Genomic DNA, 17040 nt, shown 5'->3' with positions numbered 1-17040 from the left:
TGCTTAAAAATTTGAGTTAAAATTTAATTTCAAATATTTTAATAAAGTTGATTAATTTCTAATATGATTTTTTTATTACCTCTTTTTTTGCCCTTTAAACATGCGTCTTGAATCATTAAATCACCTAACATAATAAAATTTATTGAAAAAAATGATATTTCGAAATCGGGGTCTGAGAGACCCACCAGGCATACAGTGTAACTTATGCCCACCAGGCATGCCAAGGGTTAAGAAAATAATTCACGAATGTTATAATTTTCTTTTTTTTTCATGTTCTGTTTCAACGATGGTGTCGCTTCGATTATCTTCTTATGACGAAAACTAGGCAAATGGTCTGGCTTCTCTTGGAAAATATGTACCTGGTTCTATTGTTTAGCTGTTCCGTAATTTATTTATTCGATAAATACTTAAATCATTGTGTAATAAGAGCATATTTCACGCATCTACGTTACTCATATAATAAATTGTATAAGATTTATTTTATGTAGACTTCTCTTAAAATTTTATTTAATTTAAATATCATAATAAATAAATGATTTTTAAAATTATTAAACCTTTTCATTGTCTTCATACTGATTGTCAAGATATAATTCGATTATACTTCAGTAGCGAAAGTTTGTAGATATAGTATAAAAATAATCTAAACATCAATAGAATATAAATAGTATTTTCATACCCACCTACAAAATTTTTATTGCCTATATTAAGTGACATAAGCTGTATAATAGCTAAATATATAATGCCGAAATTGTCTAAATGAATTGATGACTCTAACTATTAATAAAAAAATAAGTATACCTACTACTTGACATAATAATACTTCTAGTCACGATCATAGTTGTACAGTATAGTATTATGTTATCTGTGGTTCTAACTTCTACTTACATCATAATTACGCAGTGTATGACTCTGTGACCATTGTAATAATAAAATGTGGACATACGAGTCTGTGACGAATAGAAGACGAAAGCACTAACGCTTATTTTGATAAATTACGTCATATTAGTATAGCATTAATATGTTATCTGTAGTCCTATTGCGGAAGAAACCATTATGATATTCGCGCCATCTATGAAATATCTTTGGTATTACATTAATTTTTAGTGAAAAATTAACTGACACTTTGATTTTGATGTGTTAAATTTCGTGCAGATGGCGCTGCAAAAATATCAATGAATGTGTCATAGCTTACGGTAATATCAGACCTTCAAATGACCTTTCTTCGTGTCCTATCCTCAAGTCGCAATTTTGACAGTTGAGCAGCAGCGCTTGAACAGTGTATTAAATATCTAGAGCCGAAGAACATAAAAGCAAAAAATGTGAGTATGTTTTTACTATAATTTTTAACGATAGTCTCGTTTGTCACTGATGTATAAATTTCCAGAGATTATTAAAATATTGAAGTATACACGATTAAATTGTGAGTTCCCAAATAGTGATGTAATACAAAGATTATCAAATAATGTAATTTAATAAATTTGTACACTAACATTATAGTAAAAGGAGTGTTTCTAATATATATTGTAGTATAAAAGTGTAGTTTTATATTAATTTATTGTAGTTTATATTTTAAACTTAGACTGTTGATTATTAATTAATGTTTGACAAATCTTTACCATTGTGTTATACTTATTGTCTTTATATTATTTGTATATGGACAAATATATCATTAATTTACATTTAATAATTGTACTTAACCTCTAAAAGATAAGTTGCATTAAATATCTAAATTAAGTATGCGTACTATAACTTGGTACTGTTCCAAATATTTTTAACAAAAGTATTTGTATGACTATAACGATTCGTATCCTAATGTTGTTGATGTTTTACTTTCTGTGACCTTTGAAGGTCACGGTCACCCTGGCGATTCAAAATCTTCAATTATTCGCGTTTTTCCACGTCATGTATGAAAGTTCTCCTTATTGTACATATAACAAAAAATTAGGACATATGATCATAAAAAAAAATCGATGCATTACATTTAAACTACCACATCACTACAAATATTATGCATGTTGAACGTCAGTGTCGTAAATCTAAAAAGTTTCAAGTATCTTATTCAAGAAACTCATTTCGAATCTTAAAAATAAAAAGTTATCATCTAGTTACTAATTAGCAATTTGACAACCTATCAAGATAATTTGTATTTGGTGAGTTTATAAAGCAATGTCGAGTATCTTTCCTTTTATTTTTTTTATATAAATTTATATTTAAATACTTAAATAATATCGTGCATTATTAAATAAATTAAAATGGCTCCTAAAAAGGGTAAAGGCAAGAAAGGTCCACCGGAATCAGGATGGATGCCCGGTTTTGGTACCAAAGGTAGGCCGAAATTGCAAAGCCCATTTTTTAACTAGCTTCAGAAAACCAAAATCATTTTATTTCGCACTTGATTTAACACAATATGATATAACAAAAAGATCTTTATATAGTGTGCAGTTTCATTCGCTCGATATGGGTATCCCATAGTAAAGAATAGACAAGTTAATGAAAATTAGGGAAAATGTGACTATTACTAGATTGTTTTACTTATAACTCTTTAAGACCATGATACCATATCTCTAGAAGACCACACAGGTACCATATTCAAGCTTTTTGATTCACCTCGAGCATGTTATTTTTACCCATAAAAACTGAGCTGTGTTATGTACTAGATAGAAAAGCTATACTTATCACCCCAATGCTACATTATACTGAACACCAAACATTATATTTCAGTTAAGATTCATATGATTAGCCCTTGAAATTAAATATTTAGTTCATAAAATTAATCTTACTATTATTCTAAAAAAAACATTTGAAGCACTTCCAAAGTCCAAGCTAATGATAATAAACCTGTTTATCATATAATATGGGAGGTGTGTCAAAACTGAATATTTTATCATTCATTATGTTAATGATAAAACACACCTTCTATGACGTCAATGTCATTAAATTATACAAAAATAGATTGTTGTTAATGTGAGATAAAGATTTGAAAAACATTATATGAAATATCTTTGTGATATGACCAAAAAAACAGTCATTATTTCGGCTGTTTCTGGGTTGAACAGTAGTGTCTGAAGCTCTTAATAAATTTCATAATTAGTAAGTAATCTTATCATTTACATATGGGGCATGTGATGTAAATATTGAAGATCCTGTATAATATGGTTTTTGTTATAAAAACAGGCTTAAACCAAAATTATATTATTCATTTTTTCAACTGATTCAAGAAATGGGAGGAATTTATTGATTCTATTGTGTTTTTTTTTTTTATATTTGTCTCTTACTTTTTTTGTAAGCTAGTGCGTGTCAGATGGCGCCATTAAAATTTGGTAGTTAAAAGTAATTATTGATAATGGAAGATTAAAGTTCATTAGGATAGTTGCTAACGAAATTAACTATTGACTTTTGATATATTTTATATTTAATTGTATTTAATTTGAAATTTTATAGCAACCATGAGCACCTACTTCCAATACCCCACCCCTGAGATTCAGGAAGAGCTCAAAAAGATTGCCCAAGCCATTGTCGCACCTGGCAAGGGTATCCTCGCTGCTGATGAGTCAACTGGTAAGTGGTGTAATAGACCCTTACAAATTATTTAATTCCTCTTTATTTAAAAAAATATTTTTACAAATTATATAAAACTACTTCTAATATCCATTCACTTTAGGAATAACATTCCTCAGTATTTTACCTTCCCTCTATTTATATAAAAAGAGGAACTTAATGTTGATGTACGATGTTTTCTTTTTAACCTGTATCTCTGTTAAGTATCTCCAATTATTCATTTGAAATTCTGTTTAAAACTCTGCTTTTTATTCTAAACAGTTTACTTCAAGATTTTTGATTTGCACAAATGTGGTGTAAGGTAACTAATTAATAGGGTAAATTCTCTCTTATTGTATCACTTTATACATAAATCAATTAAATACTCAAATATTTATTAGTATATAATTAAAAGTAGAAAATGATTTCGTCTTAAACATATATTTATGTATATATATACTGATAATATTTCTATTTTATTACTTTGGATACTGTTATCTGCTATTTTATTGTAATAATTATCTTGAGCAGCACTTATTTTTATGATGTTTTACATCAAAGAAATGCGACATATATATTATAACGTTTATTTTTTAACTTAAATTTGTGTATCTTATAATATTAATGTGCAGGTTTCCTTTAAAAATTTTGTAGTGCATTTAAATTTTTTTTTTTTTGTAATGAGACCAAAACACACTGATTATAATTTATTTTTATTATAAAGTTCACCATATCTTTTAAGAAAAGGCAATCAGTCATAGAAAAGCAAAAGAAGCTGTTTACAACCTATTGTCAGACCTATCAAATATACTCATTTATAAAAATCAGTCATGCCGGTTCCGGGAAATAAGCAATTAGGAACCAACACTGCGACATGAGAATTTTATAATATATAAAAAGATATTATTTATCTCAGGTACCATGGGCAAGCGTCTCCAGGACATCGGAGTTGAGAACACCGAGGAGAACCGCCGCAAATACCGTCAGCTGCTGTTCAGCTCTGACCCAGTAAGTTGTTTTTTTTTATTTATCTCTTTCTTTCTTTCTTTCTTAAAAGAAGGACATTGACTGTCTAACTGTCTCATCAAATGGAATGGACGAAATATAGAGGAGGCTAATGGAGAAGGATTTATAAAATGGGATGTATTAAAATTTAAATTTAGTAATTACAGGATAAGAAGATGGCGAAGTAAGCTCCAGTTAAGCAAATAACATAATATAAGATTGGCAAATGACACTGTTGGTACTTAACAATTAGCGTAGTAAAATCGGTTAGTAAAGTATTGTAATATCAGCATACAATTATATGATTATTGTGAAGCTAGGTTCTGGTTAACCAAGGGAATATAACGCAGCAGAACATAGTCAGCTGGTGATTTTCTTATCTGTCCTTGTGTTTTTAATCACGCTCAGTATTATTAACAAACGCTTTCATTTTACATACAATCGATAGGATAGGCTCTTACAAAATAAGGATATGCAATAATACATATTACGTGTTTTAATTGTTTGATTGGCACGGAAATAAGACATGTGTAAGCTTTCGCTGATTGGATGACGTATGTGGCGTCTGTGATGGGCGCCAAATAATTCCACCTGTAACGTAATGATGATATTTTAAAATAATGCGCATTGTGTTTTATTAATAGTGACGTTTATCAATGAGAGCATAATATCAGATATGTATATCTTATTGATATTTTAATATTGAAGATTTGTACGGTTTCGAAGCTATTTGTTTTCTCGCCTTGTATACGATTAATAGATTTCCATTTTGGTAATGAATACTAAGAACTTATTTACAATTTAATATTCTAGGCAGGCACAACCGGTCTTTGCTTGTTAGCTGTATTATTAGAAAAAAATTTAAATTCATTAAAGGTGGTCTTTCCTTGTCGAGAGAGGAGAACGTACACTTGGAGATGGAATGACAAATTTTGCACGAAATATAGAAGTACCGATTGAATTAAATTATACCCAGACAGTAGCTGTTGCCCGCTGCTGCGCCAGCCTGGTCAAAATAAATTTTCATAATTTCTCTCATTGGAGATGGAGTTTATAAAAATCCTTTCTTAGCGGATGCTTCATAGCGCCTATCTGAATGTCATATTTCAGCCCGATCGATCCATAAGTTTGGGCTGCGTGTTGGAGAACAGTCAGTCAGTCACCTTTGCGTTTTATATAGGTTAAATTATTCACTCACTCTGGCGGACATGACAAAAACCACGTTATTAGTCGCGTCATACAAATCAAATGAGCAATAATAGAAATAGATGTCGAAACGATTCGTTAACATAGTGTATTTCTAAATTAGATTCGCGGGTTTTTCATATTATTGGTATGAGTTTATATTTGTAGTAATCATAAAAGTATATTTTTTATGTATATTGCGAAAAAAAACCTGTTCCATGTTGACTATATTAATTTAAATGATTGAGGCTACTTATATTAATTATATAGATTCACTAATTCTGTTTGGTTTATACTTTAAAGACTTATTTGCGCGTTGTTTTTTCTTACATTACAGCTTGTTATATATTTGGTTAATTCCGCCATCTACGATATATGTATTTAATATGCAAGTATGAATCTCATTTAATTATGTTTCAATTCGTAGGTTATAAAAGGCGTCGCATATATTTTTGTGTCTTGTAGTTTATTTTAGGTATTGTTTATAAAATGATAATTGATACATCAGCTGAAGTTTATAAAACAATGCATTGTAAGATAACCGATTATATAATTAAACTTAAAAGAAATTGCCATATCATAATTAACTAAATAACACATTCATTCGTTCACTTCGTATATTTTGCCACGTAGGTGAATGTTTCTGCAAACTCATTATGATTCATTCTAATGCCATGTATCTACAAATGCATACGGCTTATTATTATTTTGAAGATAAGGAACACAGAGTAAACAATTTTATTAGATTATATATAAAAATGACGAATGATAGATGGTGGAATATAAGTCTCGATTTGCATTGCCCTGTTCAAAAAAATTATGACCTTTTTCATATTTTTTATTTTTATTTTAAGTACACATTTGTGGTCCAAAATAGATGGGAAAACAATTTTTTTTACTTACTAAGGTAATTTAAGATGTACAATCTTTAGTCTTATAATATTTAGTGAAAGAACATAGTGCAAATTATTTAAATTCTTTCGTACTCTATCTATAACTATAATTGGACGAAAACGCCCCAGTTGCTATAACAGCAATTGTTTTGACCGCCTCCAATGTCATTCGTTACTCGGAGATAAGTGTGTGTAATAAAACAGTTACTCCTAATAATAAAACAGTTAGTAGTTAGAAAGTTTTAAAGCTATACATGAGTAAAGAAAACAATAAATATATATAGGAATTTACAAGTATACCAACCGTTTTTATTCTTCCTATGATTGTTAAGTTCGAAGGACCAAAAGATTTTTAAGCTGTTGCTTAACCTTACCATCAGTTTAGGTCATGTAAAAACGAAAAAGGTGATTTCTGAATACTTAATAAAATTATTATTAACATCCTTTTGTGTAATCGAGGATACTATGAGGATGGCACGTATAAGTACGCCCTTTTTATACGACAACATATTGTCTACCAAATACCTAAAAGTACCTTATTCGCTCAGGCCCTCTCCGAAAACATCTCTGGTGTGATCCTCTTCCACGAGACGCTCTACCAGAAGGCTGATGATGGAACACCCCTCGTCCAGCTGTTGGAGAAACGCGGCATCATCCCCGGAATCAAGGTCGACAAGGGTGTTGTACCACTTTTCGGATCTGAAGATGAATGCACCACCCAGGGTAAGAGTGAAAACCATATAAATATTTCAAATTTTAACACTGTACATGGCTATAGATGGTCCCTTAGTTGGTTAGAAACTTAGGTAGAAGATATTCGATTGATGAGGCTGGAACACGGGTGGCCGAGAGGCTAGGCGTTGCTATGGTTTGGCAAAAAGACGCGGGTTCGGATCCCGCCTTGTGATCAAATTTTTTCTAGTATTCAAAAATTTGTCTCTTAATATTTTTTTTTCACCGTTCTCAAAAAAAAAACAATTAAGAGTCTTTTTCATATTTTGATGCTTTAGCAGTGGAAATGTATTGTAAGTTTACATTTGGAATAACACTGTTAGTCTCAGTATCCTAATATGCAATACAAATTTACATCGACTTTCTAATTTCCTCACTCGTTATCCAGTTTAAACCATACAAAAACGAGTAGGCCTGGTTTGTATGTATTACATTGCATCATACAACTTGCAATACATTAATAATAATATGACTTCCACCACAAAATATTGCCACATATACAATAGAATAGGTACAATGTTAATCAGTCGCCAGTACATTGACTAAAGTTCAGTGTTTTATAACAAAGGTCATTCGATTCGACATGTTATCGGGACTTTATTTATCTTTAGGGGCTCGTCGCTTGATCTTGGAATTGATAATACGTTGTAAACACTTGAAACTCTGACAATGATTTTGTATATTTTTCTGAAGCATGTTACGGAAATTTGTCGTGTGTATCCAGCAGTGGATGACTCATTCAAAGGCAAATAACATTTTGGTCTTTACCTATCTATCGATTTTTAGATCATCGTTGCCGATAAAATCAATATTTCACATCGTACACGCCCTCCGTATAAGTGAACCATTTTTATTGAAGCATTTTTAAAATGTTCGTAATGTGTGATTTAATAAAAAATAAATAACTGAATTTCTCTCCAAGATATTTTTTATTTGTACCAAAAGTAGGAAACATTAGGTTATAAACTATCAAGTCTCGATTATTCTTCAAGTACTTAACTATGATTACGTCTTACTTACTTTTGTTCCGCCCATATTGTTCGTTATTTTCTCTAAACTCAGTGGCGTGTCCATTCCAGGTCTCGACGACCTCGCCCAACGCTGCGCCCAGTACAAGAAGGACGGCTGCCACTTCGCCAAGTGGCGCTGCGTGCTCAAGATAGCGCGCAACACGCCCTCGTACCAGGCGATCATGGAGAACGCGAACGTGCTCGCGCGCTACGCGTCCATCTGCCAGAGCCAGCGCATCGTGCCCATTGTTGAGCCCGAAGTGCTGCCTGATGGTAAGCCATACACACACACACACACACACACACACACATACAAACACAAACGTTCACATATATGCGAATGTGTATTACACATATACACGCATTTGAAGTGTGTATAGAATCTAATTTTTAGTTTAATAGCATTGAAATTCTTTATAATATAATTTTGTATAGAATCTAAACTAATAGTACCGAGTGACATACTCTATATATGTAACACGAGTAATGCCGGGGCGAACAGCTTGTTGAGTTATAAAATTTTTTAGAACCAAACGATTTTTTTAAGGGTTAATTGTTTATCTTTTCTCAATTTGATTCTTTTTTAATAATGGTGAACAAAGTTGTTTATTTAAATATAATGTTACCAGGCGAACATGACTTGGACCGCGCACAGAAGGTGACCGAGCAGGTGTTGGCCGCCGTGTACAAGGCGCTCAGCGACCACCACGTGTACCTCGAGGGAACTCTTCTCAAACCCAACATGGTACAGTTTATATTATTTCACTGAAACATAAACAAAGAATATTCAGACCATGAATTAAACTACTACTTTTATGCCTATAAATGTTTTTTTTTAATTTATTTGATACTTTTTTTTTCACAAAAAAAAAATTACACAATGAGCTTCATTGTATTTCAGGTGACAGCCGGCCAGAGCTGCAAGAAGCAGTACACCCCCATGGACATCGGACGTGCCACCGTCACCGCTTTGCTCAGGACCGTGCCCGCAGCTGTTCCCGGTGAGACTAAGATTTATGTGGTCCTAGTATGAACGAATAATAATATTGTAAAACTGCTTTTAATTTGCTAAATAAAAATGTTTCACCGTATTTCACCTAATCTACTTACTATCTATATAAAGCAGTTTGTTTATTTGAACGCACTAATCTCAGGAACTACTCGTCAGATTTGAAAAATTCTTTCATTGTTAAATGGCCCATTTATTGAGGAAGGCTATAGGCTATACATGTATCACAGGCGAAGCCGGGGCGGACCGCTAGATGTATATACATTGTCACATTTAAGTGGAATTCGTAGAAATAGAACGATTTGTTTTAAAAATCTCACGAAGATCCTTCTAAAATGACCAATCTTAAATATAATGATATGAAGGAATATATAAAGACGAAGACATTTATTTATTAAATAAATGAAAAAAAGATTGGTTAAAACATAAGAAAATACTATTTAGTATAGTATTTTTAGTTTTTCATTTTTAACTCAGATTTGAACACACGTAGTAGCAATAAGCGCATATTGTATTGCAGTTTAAACCTCGAAACTTAAAATCTACAGATTCCGTATGCGAACACAATCCTACTTCCTACTATCCTACTAATATTATAAATGCGAAAGTTTGTAAGGATGTGTGTATGTTTGTTGCTCTTTCACGGCAAAACTACTGAACCGATTGCAACGAAATTTGGTACGTAGACAGCTGGACAACTGGAATAACATGTAGGCAACGTTTTATCCCGATATTCCTACGGGATACGGACTTACGCGGGTGAAACCGCGGGGCGCAGCTAGTACCTTATAAAACGTGTCATGCAAATGAAGTGTGTTCGTAATTGCAGGGGTGACGTTCCTGTCGGGCGGTCAGTCGGAGGAGGAGGCGTCGGTGAACCTGAACGCCATCAACACGGTGGAGCTGAAGCGGCCGTGGGCGCTCACGTTCAGCTACGGGCGCGCGCTGCAGGCGTCCGTGCTGCGCGCGTGGGCGGGCAAGCCGGAGAACGTGGTCGCCGGCCAGCAGGAGCTCTTGAAGCGTGCCAAGGTATGTGCTCACCTCGTCATAAGCGTCTTTTCTTTTTTTTTTTTCTATAAGCAATAAAGAATTTCGTTTCATTTATACGGGGTGATTGTATCGCCTTTATACAGGGTGTCTCGCCGGTGGTGTTGTGTGCTCGAAGGATCGTGTTGTTTTGCGTACGTTGATTTCGTAAATATACGTTACAAAACGACGCACGAATTTTTTTTGTATTGTTTTTTTTAAGTTCAGGGTTTATATTCCTAGAATCATGCAAAGGTGGGTGGGTGGATGGCCAGTTATGTGTACCACGTAGAATTCTAAGAATTTATGTAATAAAAAACCGTGTTTGGGATTTTATGAGTATTTTTTACGTAATCAGCGTATCAGCATCAGCGGGACACCATGTATAGGTGATATGAGGGATGATGTGGTTTTGACTGATGAGAGGGTTGACTGACTTGACTTGCTATTACCTAGGTAATTGCTACGATATTTGGCTATAACTATGTATATATAACATTAATGGTGGAATGGATGAACGAGTCTGAATTGAAATATTTGAAAAGTTTCTATACAGTTCGAAATAATTTCAAACGGACCATAAATACTTTTATACATATAGAAAAAAAAATAAAGTAAAAAATATAGGTAATTATTTTTATTATTACCAGTATATACTACACATCCAATTATTACTTACCTAACATTTTAACATTTAACATTAAACTGTGTCTTTAATGTCTTGAATTTTCGGAATGAGCTGTTAAAATAATTCCTACTATTACTACTTTGTCTTTATCTGAATGCTTTTTATTGAATTGAATTGCTAATATTTTCTGTTTTAAGAATGTTGCATGTGTAAAGTAGAATAAGGTATTTAATTTTATACATAAAGGCTTATCCAGCAATTTAATTGTAGCACTTGTTATAATAAATTAATTTAGTATTATATGTTTTTAACTACATTTTAACAAGTAAGTTAGACGCTAAGTTGCAAAATTTCTAGATTTGCATTGATCTAGATTTTTAAATTTCTAGATAAGCCTAGTATTAGATATTTAGTTAATATTTAACAAATCATTGTGTTGTCTATGCTTGTACGTGTTATTAATTATTAACTTTTTTCTCACGCCCATCCTACCTTGCACCGACATCTTCGGCCTGCCTCCGAAACATCTGTGTTGCCACAAAAAAAAAACAACATAAAAAATGTTGCCATATACAATACAAAAGGCCAATGGATTGGCTGTTAGAGGGCAATATGTCGCCGGTTCGATTCCTTCCTTAGCCGCATCCAAATCGAACTTTGTCAAATCGCACGCTTATTAAGTTTTTTTTTTTTTTTGCTCAAAATGTTATATCGTTTTAAACATATCAATTATACGATTAAGGACGTGTTAAGTTTATAATGAATTATTTGTTCTGGAATTTTATGCATGCATTTTTTTTCTATTGTTTACGTTGTATTCTTTATTCTGTTTTTATTTTTCGATCACGAGTTAATATATACTAAGTCAAAGTACCCTAAAAAATAATCAATATTTATTATTTAAAGTATGATATAGTATGATTTTTCATATAAAATATTATGCATTTATCTAAGTTGACATATAATAATTACATTTAACAAATTAAATAAAAACCATACAAATAAGTGATGAAAAAATTTACGATCTCCAATACGTAACTTCATACATTCCTAATATTAACGATAGATTCACAATTCAATGCCATTGAATACCAAAATTTATAGTACGAAAAAAAAAACAATTATTTATTACAAAACTGTGAATCTATGGTCATTTCTATTTAGCCTGTAGACATTGACATAAAAAACCCAAAAAGCCCCCAGTCTCTTACAAAAGTAAAAAGAAAGTATCGCTAAACACTCACCTACAAAATGATAATACTTAAAGCATATATATTTTGAATTCAACCTTACGCGAAGTACTTAGAGTTGTTTTTATTGAGTGTGCGTAAGAGTGCACTATATGCTTTAATTATAGTTTTTAAAATTCAACCTTACGCAAAGCACTTAAGGTTGTTTTTATCAAGTGTGTCTATTCGAAATTAACGTTGCGATCGTGTTATAAGGACGTTTAGTCTTGGGTTTTTTATATCAATGCTTGTAGACCATAGAGCTCTATAATATATACATAGTTTGCTTGCTAAAGTACTACTCTAGTTGTAGCTATGTCGCACTAACCATTTATGTAACGCTCGCTGTGTATTAATAAAGAATTTTACCATACCGTTGTTTTTTTGCCATTCTTGTATTCTTGTATGCTAGAAGTATAATGTAGATTAACTTTTATATATTTATCTTATAAGTAATATGTATGTTTTCATTACTTACATTTTGTTGTAGAAGTAATATACACGTAAACTATTTATCCCCATTCATAAATGTACATAAATGTCCCCATACTGTTTTCAATTGTTTTTTTTTTTTTTAAGAAATGTAACCATACCAGTAAAATATTTTTGCACAAAACTAACATTATAACGATTACACTTAGCATAGTCGGACAATGGCAACATCGGGTTTAAACCAGTTAGTCCTCTAGATGTCTAGAAAAAATCCTGAAATATTATTTTTAGTTGAATTAAATTAACATAGATCTCTTATTAATGTTACCATTTACATAATGAAATATAAGGACTTATTTAGTCAATTGTTTTAATTAAACAAACATCTTTTTTTGCCTAGAATGTAGATGATAAAGTTTTTGTTATCTTAAACATACGTGTTTATAACTTAATATAATATGTGATTAACCTAAGAGTAGGTTCGACTTGAATATTGATAATGAACAACGAAAAAACGATTTATTCGCAATACCTTTGTATATTATATGATTGCGTCAACACAATCACAAGTCACAAGCGAGAAAGACAAAGAGAAACTTTCGACCGACCAAATCGACTTTGATGATACTTTTTTTATTTGAAAGATGCTGCCTCCCGTGTTCTTTTCGAATATTTGAGGGCGGTTTTTTGTTATAAATAGTTGTAGTTTTACTACTCTTATTCATATTTTAGTACAAACGTAATTCCTTAGCGTAGATTATTAATTGTTTTGTATGTACACCTTTGTTTTGACATTAGGGCGCCAAGTCAAACCTGTTCTTTGTTGGATCACATAGTTTAGAGCCTTGTTCTAGTTGAATCGGAATCATGATCTTTGAGACGGTTTTCTGGGACATCGTAATAAAATGTATACATGAATAGAAGTAAATAATTTCTCCACTTTTAAACATACTGCAACAAGTTTCCTGTACCGATTGAGACCTTGGAAACGTGAATTTGAAAAGTAGCTACACCCTTCATTCTTATTTGATTTATCTAAAAGATTTTTTTTGTATGTATGCCTCATTAACACATACCTATAGATATAATGTATACTCGAATTTTTCTAGTCCATAATCTTTTTTTTTTTGTATTTAGGCATTGACGCCATATAAACAAGTCACAACCGAGCTATTAACAGATCAGTACATTACTATAAGGTCGAAAAAAATGAATGAGCTGCTTTGTATATAACATTAATTGTACCTTATTTCGTGGCAGTAATGATAGAACGTATCCTAATAAACGCATAGGCAATGTTTTGCTTCGGACACTTTGAGGGCTTTTGTATCGATTTACTATTTTTAATCGCCTTTTATAAAAGTTGAGGCAAAACTTGCATTAACAAGTAAACATTCTGGATAAGAGCCGTTTAAAAGGCAAGCTACATTACTTAAGTAAGTTCAAATAATGGTGACGCTGGATTATAGGAATTTTGTAAATCAGCTGTAATGTGATAAAAGACATTATAAACTTAATTAAATATCGAAAATCTCATTAGACACTGATGTGCTTATCTGGTCGTGATTTTAAATATATTCCCGCCCACGAGATTCCAACAATAACCTACTGACAACTTTATTTCCCTTTAAAATTTGTAATATGAAACAATATTTGACGTAAACCATGATCCAGCAGCGTAGCGCCATACAAATATAGTCGCAATAAATCAATTCCTTTTAAGTTAATGATATCTCGTATCTTATCTCGGAAACGGTACAGGAGCAAAGAACGCGTGTTGTGGCAAAAAATAGGGATGCATATGAGACAATTTTTTTAAAAAAGTTGCTTAAAATTAAGCGGGAAAATTAAGATGCAGTTGTAAAAGAAAAAGAATTGATCTTAAACATTATGTGTTAGTTATTTGCTACTGAGTATTGAGTAGGCGTTTTATAACAATCTTCATACGCGCTTTTCGTCAGCTTTTCAAGTCATAACATAACTTGATTCATAATATATAGTGTATGCCAGCCGACGAGACTGCATATTTTTATTTTATTACCTATTATACTCAACCCAATGCGCGTTGCTACTCCAACAACTATAATAAAGTATGTCGAGTAGCATCAATGAGCATACTATACAAACCTTATCCATAGGGAAAACTTATATATACCAATTTTTATAATAATGACGATGACATACTGACAAAGATTCATTTTTATATTACGGATTTTATCATAACCCAACTACCCATTATAAATATACGCGGCTGTCTCTAGCATAATAATTATATCTACGGGCAGCTATTGTTTTTCACGTAGTATATTAACAATAACCTGCTTATATCGAAGTCTAATTACAAGATTTAGCAAGAGTTCAAAGCAATTTATTTTTTTAAACTGCCCATATCTTTTCAATAAGAAAAAGGTTTTTTGTTTATTTTATATTATAAGATTTACTTTCTATATGGAAATAACTGATACACTGATATTGTAAAAAGGTATTCCCTAAAAACCACCTGTACGTGTCTATTTCTAGATTACTTGAAACATAATTCACAAATTAAATTTTTTTTTTTCAGGCCAACGGTCAAGCATCGCAGGGCAAATACGTCGCCGGCTCCGTAACAGGTGTGGGAGCTGAGGCTGGTCTATTCGTAGCTAACCACGCGTACTAAACTATTAGCGTAGTACATACGCGATTACAGCTGACGATGCTATAACTGTTTTAGATATGATTCCAAAGCACAACGAGGCACTCCGCATTCATACAAGCCTGGTATCGTCAGCGTATTGTATAGCAATGTTAACGCATAATACATTCGATTTTTAAATGGCAACATTGTTTATGACATTAGTTGAGATGTCAACGTCAAAACTGACGGTGACGTTGCGTAGATATTTCGCGCCAAAACTTTGCTATGTGACGCTTTAGTGTAATTCGAAATTGTAACCTTAAATTTTATTCATCAAGCGCGTATCGTTGTTGTCGTCATGTTAATTAGATATTTGAATTCATTATGTATTAGGTTGAGATTAGGCGTCATTTTAGATGCTTTCGTATTTTGTGATTATTCGAATGCATTATCTATTATCGGATATACTATATAGTTATCTATTATGTACACAATTATTTAAGAATCATAGGCAAATGTAATTTTTTAATACATTGATAAAAATATACAAAAAATAGTTTTGTACCATCGATACAGTTTACACTTGGTTATTTGTATAAATTATTTAAATATTTACAATATTATTTTAGTTTTAAAGGTATTTTGATAATTAAGAGTAAAGTGTAATGTTCGATCATTTGTAGTTTTTTATTTCACCCTTACACACTTTCCAGTCATCTTAAACATCGTATATATATTTATTTGAGACTGTATCGTCGTCCATTATTTGTTTAATAATTATTATCTAAGTCAATCTGTTACGATGTTATTGGTTTTTAATTTGTTAGTTAAACCCATATCTGCGTTGAGGAAAATTATGTATTTGTATGGCATATGTATTATTCAGGTACAAAAGCATATATATAATATTACTAGCTGCGCCCCGCGGTTTCACCCGCGTAAGTCCGTATCCCGTAGGAATATCGGGATAAAAAATAGATGTTGGCCGATTCTCAGACCTACCCAATATGCTTACCAAATTTCAGAGGAATCGGTCAAGCCGTTTCGGAGGAGTATGGCAACGAAAACTGTGACACGAGAATTTTATATATATAGATATCACTGCCAAGTAACATCAGAATCCGTAGAGTAGTTTTCGCGTGAAAGAGTAGCATATATACCTAAATGTAGTCGTACATCCATCCATCATCACAAAGTTTCGCATTTGTAATATAAAATATTAGTAGGATAGGTGAACTTATTTTGTTTATTATGCACGATCTCAAAATCATATCGATTATAATATTTATTTCACTAGAAGTCCCTGGCGCTGCAGGCCTCTTTCCCTTTTCCTTCCCAGTCCTTTTCTTTGTTTCTCTCGGCAATCCTTTCTCCTCCTTTGCTTCACCGCAATCCATAGTAGAGGCGTAAGATCTGCAAACGTCTTTACGCCTACAAATAATAATGGGCGGAGATATCGCGTGTTATCTGGTGACCCACCAGCACCTCCGTCGACGATGACGTAAAAAGACATAAAACTACTATACCAATGAGAAACAAAGAAATTGAGAGGTGAAACTGCGGAGCTGGTAAAACAACCCATAATTGGTCATCCTACTAATATTACAAATGCGAAAGTTTGTGAGGATGTGTGTGTGTTTGTTGCTCTTTCACGCAAAAACTACTGAACCGATTACAATGAAATTTGGTACGTAGACAGCTAGACAACTAGCTAGGTAGCTACCTACTTATTTATAC

General features: G+C 32.2%; 2 protein-coding genes across 4 annotated transcripts in view; both read left to right on the top strand.

The window, feature by feature from the left end:
- LOC119835821 (fructose-bisphosphate aldolase-like) overlaps positions 1–376 on the top strand; it is a 7546-nt gene extending 7170 nt beyond the window's left edge. The window contains exon 8 of the mRNA XM_038360841.1: positions 326–376. Coding sequence (XP_038216769.1) covers positions 326–376 — 51 coding nt within the window. The remainder of the gene's footprint in view (positions 1–325) is intronic.
- A 787-nt stretch (positions 377–1163) lies between these two features.
- On the top strand, positions 1164–15814 carry LOC119835804 (fructose-bisphosphate aldolase-like). 3 transcript variants are annotated; one of them, XM_038360812.1, is made up of 9 exons: positions 1164–1319; positions 3442–3558; positions 4454–4545; positions 7169–7343; positions 8432–8635; positions 8992–9107; positions 9264–9363; positions 10201–10400; positions 15250–15814. In XM_038360812.1, exons 2-9 carry the CDS (start codon positions 3447–3449, stop codon positions 15343–15345), a joined length of 1095 nt encoding a protein of 364 aa, XP_038216740.1. In that variant the 5' UTR covers positions 1164–1319; positions 3442–3446; the 3' UTR covers positions 15346–15814. The 3 variants fall into 3 exon arrangements, with proteins under 3 accessions (XP_038216740.1, XP_038216756.1, XP_038216748.1); XM_038360828.1 differs by lacking the exon at positions 15250–15814 and adding an exon at positions 11610–11721; XM_038360820.1 differs by lacking the exon at positions 1164–1319 and adding an exon at positions 3072–3090.
- Positions 15815–17040: the final 1226 nt, after the last annotated feature.

The sequence above is a fragment of the Zerene cesonia genome, chromosome 2 (assembly GCF_012273895.1).
Source record: "Zerene cesonia ecotype Mississippi chromosome 2, Zerene_cesonia_1.1, whole genome shotgun sequence".
In the NCBI taxonomy this organism is placed as follows: domain Eukaryota; kingdom Metazoa; phylum Arthropoda; class Insecta; order Lepidoptera; family Pieridae; genus Zerene; species Zerene cesonia.
This window is presented reverse-complemented; position numbering and strand designations above follow the sequence as displayed.

Excerpts from the sequence above, each read along its gene's own strand:
- LOC119835804 (XM_038360812.1), top strand. The coding sequence starts at position 3,447 with ATGAGCACCTACTTCCAATACCCCACCCCTGAGATTCAGGAAGAGCTC. Across the intron at positions 9,364-10,200 it reads CGTGCCCGCAGCTGTTCCCG|GGGTGACGTTCCTGTCGGGC; the intron begins GTGAGACTAAGA and ends TCGTAATTGCAG. Across the intron at positions 10,401-15,249 it reads AGCTCTTGAAGCGTGCCAAG|GCCAACGGTCAAGCATCGCA; the intron begins GTATGTGCTCAC and ends TTTTTTTTTCAG.